The 9,996-nt window shown below is 41.6% G+C and overlaps 1 protein-coding gene across 6 annotated transcripts in view; it reads left to right on the top strand.

Moving 5' to 3' along the window:
* Window positions 1-4,270: 4,270 nt before the first annotated feature.
* LOC118820212 (glucocorticoid receptor-like) overlaps window positions 4,271-9,996 on the top strand; it is a 56,140-nt gene continuing 50,414 nt past the window's right edge. Inside the window, exons 1-3 of one of the 6 annotated variants that reach the window (XM_036588406.1) lie at window positions 4,271-5,860; window positions 6,357-6,501; window positions 6,754-7,847. In XM_036588406.1, coding sequence (XP_036444299.1) covers window positions 6,763-7,847 — 1,085 coding nt within the window. In that variant the 5' untranslated portion in view covers window positions 4,271-5,860; window positions 6,357-6,501; window positions 6,754-6,762. The remainder of the gene's footprint in view (window positions 5,861-6,356; window positions 6,502-6,753; window positions 7,848-9,996) is intronic. The other 5 variants (XM_036588408.1, XM_036588410.1, XM_036588405.1 and 2 more) reach the window with 5 other exon arrangements.

Below are 9,996 nucleotides of genomic sequence, written 5' to 3'. Positions count from 1 at the left end.
CCCATAGAGACTGTTCAGACTCTTTCTTGCTGTGATCCTCTGGCTTAATTAGCCATGCACATGCCCACTCCACACTCGCTGCACCATAATGAGCTTGTTGGCATGGGAGGGTGCATCCACCTTGTCCCCTCACTCCCTAACTCTACAGTCCCCATTTTCTCAACAGCAAACAGCTCCTCTTCTAGCCGTGGGTGACAATGCAGTCCATGTCTTTCCTCTGTGTAAATGCAAATTTGATTGAGTGAATCAGTCTATAAGTGATTAAGACTGTCGAGTATTTTGGAGGTGTGGAGTACGAAATGCTGGGTAGATTCTCAGATGTTACTTTTGGTCATTTTAAAAAATGGTAGTACCTTCCTAGAAAAACATAGCATAGCTGCTCTTTACAAAATGGCTATGTGGGCTCCTGAGTAGTACAACTGCCGAAGCGTTGACCCTTTCGTTGGGAGACAGCGACTCCATGCCGGGAGTCCAAGAGAGCGTAGTTAGGGAAGAGGTTCTGCACAATGCTAGCCAATGTGGGCATCTGTTAGCTGATGAAACTGAGTTGGTAGTTAGCATTCTCTTTCAAGTGTGTTGACCTGTTCAATGACATTTCTTTAGCAGCAGCTTGAAAAGATGTGGCTAAATTCACGTTATGTGCTAGCCTTCAGTCTCCCAGCCGGGGAGCATTGTATGAAGGGCCCTTGCACCAGGAATTTGTGTGAATTTATGATCAGCCCTCACTACATTTACAAGGCCTCATACTTTTATCCAATCACATTACTGCTGCACTAAATGTGTATATTGTATAAGTGCTGTCACAACTAGAAAAGTGCATTTCCTAAAGGAAACGCGGAATGGTTGCGCCGCGGTTACTGTGGAGTTCTACAGGAGGAATGAGGGAGGAAAAAAGTACTCATAGAGGAGTGCGGGTCAGTATGGCTGTGGATTAGAGCTTGGAGACCTGATCTGAAAGAGTACATGTACTTTGGTGGCTGAAAGACAGATTAGGGCTTTGTTGCAAAAGAAAATAAATGGGATTCTATTGGAGGAACGAGGGATGAAAAAACTACAAATAGATGAGTGCGGATCAATGTGGCTGTGGATTAGAGCCTGGGAATGTGCCCATGCATTTTGGTGTCTGTTGCACAATGGAAAAAATAGGGCTATGGTTTGGCCGAAAATAAATGGGATTCTAAGGGAGGAACGAGGGATGAAAAAATCAGAAACAGAGGAGTGCGGGTCAGTATGGCTATGGATTACAGCTTGGGGATGTGCCCTGAGTGAGTACTTGCATTTCGGTGGGTGTTGGACAAAGGAGTAATAGAGTTTGAGTGGTGGCAAAAATGAATGATACTCTATGGGAGGAACGAGGGATGAAGAAACGACAAATAGAGGAGTGTGGGTCAGTATGGCTGTGGATTAGAGCTTGGGGACCCGCCCTGAATGAGTACATGCATTTTGGTGACTGTCGGGTAAACAAGTAATACAGTTCGGGTGGTGGTGAAAACGAATGGGACTCTAAGGGAGGAACGAGGGATGAAAAAACGACAAACGGATGAGTGCGGGTCAGAACAACAGTGGACTCATACTTGGGGGACCGCCCTGAGATAGTGTATGAAAAACGGTGTCGTTCGAGAATAATATAATTTGGATAACAATATAGTTACCATAATTAATGTTAGCCTAGATCTTTCCTGCTGTGTGCTGGGAAGCTGAGGATAATGCACAGAAATGATCACGTCTGCAAAAGAATATTTCAGCTATTTCACAATACCTGATACATATTATGATACTTTTACACAGACACAATGCTCTGCCAGTGGCACATTTAAAAACAGATATCAGTACAATGATTTTTATTCAACATTTCACATATTGTACTGCACTAAATCCAATTAAACTGGAATAGTTATGCTATCATTTTTAAGAAATATGCAGTTGTGTTAATGTTATAAGTAAATTTAAGTGCTATTTAAGTACTGATGATATCCACAATGACAATTTTCACAATAATGATAAAATATTGTCATATTGCTTCTCAATATATAATTTTCCACTTATTATTACGGTTAAAATAATGGATTGTCACAGGGCATAATATAGAGAAAATCAGGTGGTTGCTATGGCATCTCAGATGGTTGTTAAGGTGTTGCTATGTTAACCCAGATGGTTGCTAAAATGTTGCTAGCCCATTTTTATAGAATCTGTTTCTACAGTATCAGATTACTACCTCTTCACAAACTGGCTGCTTTTGAGCTGAAAGGTACAGGCTGAAAAGGGCTAGGATAGTAACATTAGCCGGGGTAACTTACCATTAGCAGTTGTCTGTTGACCTAAAAGACTGACTGCCTTTCTCTGTGTGACTTTAAGGTCACATGTGATCTACTGCGGTCTCAATGTGTGTTTAATTTCATGTAGTAATGGCAAAATGCTGTGTGGCGTGCTGTGAGAGTCATGCCATGTGTACCTCCATTAAAAACAATGGTTTAAATTTTTTGGACACTGTGCGACATGATGCGACATGTCCAGTGTGCAGTGGCCTTGAGAGATGTGTCTTTTGTGACGTCATCTGAGGCAGTCCAATTTGAATTTTCTCAGAAGTTTGAATTCCGCCATTCATTTCCTTTGAGATAAAAATGTGTTAGCATGAATGCTGTATGACAACTGTACATGCAATTGGTCCCAAAATACACAAGCACCCTATTTATCCCTCAAAAGAGCTCAGTAACACTAAAATTAATAACTGGTTTACCACATTGGTTTATCAGTTTACTCAGACTTTAGCTGGAACTTCAGTGTTTGTAAAGTAGCAATTAAGTGAGATACTCTTTACTCTTTAGAGTTCATTTAAAGAGCATGCATTGATTCTAAAATAGTGAATAAACAAGCATTGATGTTGTTTCTTTAAAGAAAGTGTGTATTTTTTTTATTATTATTATTATTTGGTGGGTAAGCATTCTAAAAGTATTCTCCTAAAATTTAAAAGAGTATTTTGAATTCTGACTTTTAAAAAGGTAACTTGGACTAAATAAAGATACTTAATTTCTGTATTCTGAATATGTATTCCCAATACTTGCATGCGGTTACATTCCAACTTGTTCTCTATCATTCAGCCTTGGTCTTTTGATTGGTTCTTGAGCTCAGAGAAATGTACCTATATCTTTATGAAGACTGCACATATATATTCTGTTATTTACAAACACTGATAGTGTAAACAGGCTGGTGAATACTGTTCTATAAAGCTGAAATTCATATTACAGCAGATAAACTGGCAAGGCCACGTAGTCCTAAAATCACATTAAAGCGTGCGTGTGTACATATAGCTCTTCGTGTGGGCCAAATATCTCCAGGCTAGTGGAAAACTTGTTGGTGTTGTGGGGAGATTTGTTTATATGATTAAAAGAGTAAAGGCAAAAATGTTTCACTTTGCTTCCTGATGTTTAGGGCTGAGTTTGCAAACAGTAGTGGAGAAACTCCACAAAGATAGGATTATTAACTTGTGTATGGGTGGGTGGGTGGTTAGGTGGGGGGAGAGAGAGAGAGAGAGTGAGAGAGAGAGAAAGAGAGAGAGAGAGAGAGAGAGACAGAGAGAGAGAGAGAGAGAGAGAGAGAGAGAGAGAGAGAGAGAGAGAGAGAGAGAAATCATGTAGTATATGTTATATGCCATTAGGTGAAATATTTGCATTTGTTTGCTTGTTTTAAAGGGGAATTTTACTTTTTTTTTGTAAGCATCTGCTTAATTCAAATGTTAAGATGTAAACAGTCATTCAGAGTGGTTTGATGGTTCACTTTAGATAAAGTTAAAAATTCTGTTTGCTTTATAGTGGTGGTAATAGGAACCAGGGATTGCAATGTTTACAACACATATATAGCTGTTTAATTTACTGTCACAAACAAGGAGTGAATCTGCATGTGTTGGCTTAGTTTTGGGCCAAAACTTATTTCAAAACTGTAGTGTCTTAGGCATCAGGCAGCATATTTGTAAACATTTCATGTAACAGCTTTCTGTGAGGAGGCTTCAGATGTCTGGTTCCCATCACTGCCACTGTGAAAAATTGTGACTTGGCAAGTTTCTCTAAAAGGGAGCATATCACATCAAACCACTCTAAATGACTTTGTTTACATCTTAATGATTTATATATGAAGAAATTTTGAAAAAGGGGTGGAATGTCCCTTTAACTACCATAGCTTAAAGCCCACTGAAGATGTACAACAAATCTGCATAGACGAATGTGGCGTTACATTGTCATTGAATCAGTATGTTTATATGCTTTGTTTCGTCTTGCTTAAGTCACTCCATGTAGTTAGCACAACTCCGAAAGCAGCATCAGAAAACAAGAAAAGTTATTCAATCATTTGAAATCTTTAAAGAAACGCTTAAAACATTCAAAATGACTCTAATTGTGCCTAATTCAAGCATCCCACCACCTAATGAAATAGATACGACTCTCAGCGCGCGGGCAGAAACCTGCCAGGCGCGGTCTGCGCATGTCTGCCCTTCTTGGTAAATTAGTCAACGTCTTTCTTACCTAGCAGTTCAAAGTCTCTTGCATTGTTTCTATTTTTAATTCATTTTGTGGAGCATATGGGCATTATTTAGCGGACAATACGCTCGGCTACGCCACGCTAGAATTCATTCGAGCTGCCTGTTTTAACTAAAAAAGAGAATTTATCTGAAGAGCTTTTGGTTTTTCTTGTTTATCTCCTGTCTGTCGGTGTGAACCTGCCCTTCGCCCCTTGCTTTATCTCCGGACTGTAACGTTACTGCGCCATTTAAGCCGCAGGCTAGCTGCTTTTTTTACAGAATACCCGTCCTTTTCACAACTTTTTAGTGCCCGAAAACTGAAATTGGAGTGTTTTAGCCCCTTGCTCCCCGCGTTTTGCTGTTTTGAACGCTCTCTTGTGAACCAGAGGAGGGGAAAAGTTAGGCTCCCTGTCATTGGCAGCTTTTAGCTTTCGTTTAGACCGCTAACACGGCTGTCTAGCTAAGTTAGCTTCTCTGACTTCACTCTGACTGCCCGTCGACACCATAAGTAAGCGAAAAAAAAAACGAAACCTGTGAGCTGAAATTTGGATTCATTTGTCTGTGTGTATGTAAACTGTACCATAGTTGGTGCGAAGTCACACGCCAAAAAGATGACAAGTGTGAGTCTGACACGGGGTATGTCCGTCCTGTCTGACGGTCAGTAGCTCCTGTCATCCGAGCACTTTTGGACGCCGTGCTTTCACTGCTTAACGGACACAGAGCTGAACACAGTTTGTTAACAAGTAATAACGCCGGAGTTTTCTGTCTGCTTCGCTCAGTTGCTCAGTTAGCCGGAGCTCTGTAGTTTTAGAGGGCGTTCACCAGGGTCCAGTGGCAGACGCTAACACTAGTTAACTAACTAACCAACTAACTAACAAGCTAACTGCAGTAGAGCTTAGCTGGCGTCGTAATTACCACACGCAGGTCGTTGCCTGCTGCTGCCCGTCCGTCCAGCTATCAAAGCTGCTTATGTAACGTTGGCGATTCCGCATTCGACACCACTGCGAGCCGGCGGTTAGTCTGGATAGTGCAACAGCTCTGCCACAGGGGTCTGTTTTCTGTTTAAGTGGACTAAAGCGGCCGAATTAGCGCCTCTGTAAGTGCTTTTCTTTTTGACACGTCACTTTGAAACAGTCTCGGTTTAGGGTTAATGCAGACCTCGGGTTAAAATCTCCCGGCTGTTCGGGAATAACGTTGCGCCATCCGAGCCTTTCGCAGCGCGGCTAGCCAAGTGACAAACATGCGGGGGAAGTAGAGGCAGGACTAGCTGGTCGGACTTCAGGTGGAGGAGAAAAAACATTGGATTAAAATCTTGGAAATGAACTTGTGTACTTCGTGATTCTCAAGCAGGTAAGCAGAGCTTCGTTCCTAGTCTCTCTCGTTAGGTTTATAAAAGGCAGCTATTGACATTCGGACGCGGGTAACGTTACATATATCCTGACTGTAACTGCGCTTTATAGCTTTTAATAGTTTTAAATGATCCATGTCCGTAATGCTGAATGGCACCCATACTAGTCATGTAGCTATGTGAATAACGTTATAAGGGTAGGCTATTGCTGGACCCCCTGCCCTTTGCTCTTCTGCTTCAGTCTGCTTTTAATATACTATACTCCCTCAATACGATGACCTGTACCGTATACGGTTAACCTATAGAAACGGCGGGTGACTTTGTAAGGGGGGGGGGTTATCTCCCTTTCCCCCCACGTTATCATAAATTAAGTTGTGCTGACTTCATAGATTTGGTTTGGATGCAGTGGCCATTCGCGACCAACAGGTTGCACTACTGTGGAGGGCTAGTTGGAGGACTGTCTGGGGTTTTTTATTGTAAGATTTTTACTTCCTTCAGCCTTTCCTGCACATCAGCAGACACCACAGTCCGTCTCCGGTTCGTGCGGATAAATGAACTGCGGTTAATGAGCCTTATGGGGCACGACAGCGTCTATAACGAGTTTATATGACGAAGGACATGGGGAGCAAAGTTGAGAAGTGAGGTAGAAATATTTTTTTAATGCTCAACCTTGCTGTGACGAGTCATTGTATCTCTGTCTTAGGTTGTTATGAATATTTGTGTAACATCAGATCTGGCAAAGGTGAAATTCAGATCTATCTGTCTATCAAAGAAATATTTTATATCCTCTCACTAAAATATTTATTATATTTATTTACAAGGTAGGACTCGTCTGTAAGAGTGCTTTGTTTGGTTTTACTTGTAGGTTTTTTTTCTCATTCTTAATATCTTACAGCTTCGAGAGATGGATCGTGGGCTGAAACACAGCAATAATCCGGACGAAAATCTGACTTTAGGGGAGCGTACCATGAGGGGCCTGCTGACAGACTTAACTGGCACAATGTTGACCACCACTGCCTCTGGCGACATCTCGAACGGACTAAACGGCAGTAATGTTCAGAGGGAGCTCTCTATAGCAGGACCAGCCTCAATGGGACACAGCACTCAGGAGCCAGATGCTAAGGTGTATGTTAAAACCTTCACGATGCAGCACCAGCAAAAGCAGAAGGAACCACCGGGACTTAACGTTGGGGATAACTTTGCTCTCTTGGATGAGAGCATTGCGGACTTAAATCGCACCTCTACCTCAGTGAACTCCATCATTCGGGCCCCTGAGCCGTTCGCTTTTAAAATAGAGGAGTTTTCCCCTCTGGATAAGGTCAGCTATGACTTTGGGCCCTATGGCCAGCCAGAAAAGGATGTGGATGGAAAGGAGAAACTGCTGGAAGAAAACACTCTGGACATCCTGCAGGGTCTGGACCTGCCCAGCTCACCTTCGGAACTTAATGATTTCTATGCGACAGAGGACACTGCCTTTCTTTCCTCCCTGGCAGTGGAGGACGCCTTGCTCGGAGACAGCAGCAACATGTTGAAGGATATTAAGCCCGTTGTCACTGGCAACAGCGGAACCTGTAAAAATGTGAACAGCAATGGGAAAGAACATCCACAGCACTTGCTGGAACCTGGTGTCAACATGCCAGTCATAAAGACGGAGAAGGACACTGACTTTATTCAGCTTTGCACGCCTGGGGTCATTAAACAAGAGAATGAGAGAAGGAGCTACTGCCAGATGTCTGGAATGCCGGGGCCCCACGGAGGGCCACTAATGCTGGGAGGTGTTGGTGGCATGGACAGGCAGTCGTACCACTATGGAGCCAACACCTCCTCAGCCATGAGCTTACCTGACCAGAAGCCCATTTTAGGCTTGTATCCTCCACTGCCGACCGTTGATGGCTGGATTCGGGGCAATGGATATGGGGACGCACCAGGAATGCAGAGGCCCACCGAGGCGATGCCCCAGCCATGTCCACCCACCTACACTTACAACAGGTAGGATGTGCAATCATTTGCTATTAATTTGACTTTGCATGCCTTGCTAAGAGGCTGCAGAGGCTTACAAGTTTAAATCAAAGTGTGATTAAAATTTAAAAGCGTTCAGAATAATCAGCTTTGGAAAATTTGCTTAGGCAAGACAGTCAATGCTATTCCTTTTCTATTCAGGTTATAAAGCATTTCGGATTAAAATTACACTCATGGCAATTAAAATACATTTTTAGTGTTAGCAAATAAAGAAGTAGGCTTAAGAAGTTCCTTAACAACATGATATATAAACGTTTTACGTTTTTTTTTTAGTGATAATCTTTGACCCATATTGACCATATTGTCCCAGGTTTTGTGTGGTAATACTTCACCAGAATTACCCACCAGACCCTAATTTGTCAAATTTGTTATAGCTGTTAAATTACAATAAGCTTTGTTCTCTTTATAATAAGCTTTGATCAGTGAATTGTCAGTTCAACTTAAACTCAAGCAGTGTTGTTGGAGCCAGTCCACACGGCTGTCACACAAGGAGTCATCAAACAATGGATATTTGTCCCTATTTGCAGCTTTCATTTGTCAGTTTCAGTTAGTGTGTAGGGTGGGCGGTTTCTCAGCCTGGGAGGCCACGTGTGCAGCTCTGCTTCACGGCCGTGCCCTCCCAGCCTTTAAGCACAGACACGTGAGCCCCATGCAGCTCCCCTCACACTAGAATGGATCACACCAGGGACTCATATACCCTTTTCTGAGGTGTTGCAAAGATCACCAAGGCTTTTATTTTTTCAGACATTTCCATGGAACAATACTGATCTCGGGTTAGCTCTTACTTGTCACGTGCTTAAATAGTTTACTATTTATAAAATAGTTACATGTAGATATGTAGTAGCGAGCTCAATATTAAAATTTAGTTTCATTTTAAAATTAATGACACTACCTCAATAGGGCATTGCAAAGCTTTGTTACAGCTACACGGGGTGCATAATATTGTTGTCTGTGCCCTGCGAAGCCAGAGAGGATGAAATGAGTTAATGTCACGAATACTTTGAGAATGGGACATTAAACAAGCATGTCTGCTTGCGCTTCTCCAATATTGTCCTGTCCCATGAGGTTGGGACCTCAGGCAAAAAAGAATAATGCTAGAGCTTGGATTTAATTTTGAACAGCACAGATGCTGAATCAACAGCGCCATTTTTGTGTGGACAAGATGGGATATGTTAGAAACGCCATGTCATGAAGTTTATTGTTATGGTCTCCTAGTTTTAGATCAAGTTAATGAATAAAGAAAATATTGTTACCACAAATCATGTAAACATATAATGTGTTAACCTGTTCATTGTAACTGTAAGGATAGTATATTTTTAGACATCTTTTAAAAATGATTCCCAACTCAGTCTTATGCTAGAAAGCAAGTGTTTTGCACAGAAAGAGCTGACAGACTTTCCTCTACTATTCCATCAAAGGAATTGCAGTGTTGAATGTTAACAATTTTGCAGGGTAGTAGGAAAGCCAAGTCAGAGTTATGTGGGTCAGCATACTTTTCCAGCTAAATCAACTTGGACTTGTCTCTGGACCATTGCTGTGCTGCGTAAATCTAATAAGTTCTGGTTGAAGCCAGTTGACTGTAACTTTCCTTACATATTATTTTAATATATTCTTGATCCAGGATCACATTTTCACTGTTGACCTTGCTAACTTTATTTGGCAAAATCAGAGCTTTTTGGCAAGACTGTAAGCCTGTAAGTGTTTTCCTCTTGATCCCACATCGCTGATTTTTGTTTGGTTAGTTGCTTTTGTTTTTTTTTTTTGTTGATTGATTAGGTAGGTAAACATGCTGAATAATTGAGGTGTATATTATTTCCTATAATTACCATCAGGAAGTGGTTTATTTGAGTAACATGAGGACTATGACAGATCAGAATCATATTTTATGATTGAACACATATTTGAGGATATTTGAAGAGAGCTCTGTTCTTCATGGACCTCTTTATAAGCTTGCTGTTCTCTCTTTGTCTACAGGTGACAGGTAGGACTGGGTATTGTTAAAATGTTTCGATATCAAGCCCTTTTCCTGAACGATAATTATTTCGATACCTTTTTTAAAATTACAAACCGGAGGTGGGTGTGGCCTTAAGAAGTGTCTGTGAGGTAGTGTAACTGGGTG

Source organism: Colossoma macropomum, unplaced genomic scaffold (genome assembly GCF_904425465.1).
Source record: "Colossoma macropomum unplaced genomic scaffold, Colossoma_macropomum, whole genome shotgun sequence".
NCBI classification, from domain to species: domain Eukaryota; kingdom Metazoa; phylum Chordata; class Actinopteri; order Characiformes; family Serrasalmidae; genus Colossoma; species Colossoma macropomum.
The sequence above is the reverse complement of the archived record's forward strand: the minus strand, read 5'-3'. Positions and strand labels throughout refer to the sequence as shown.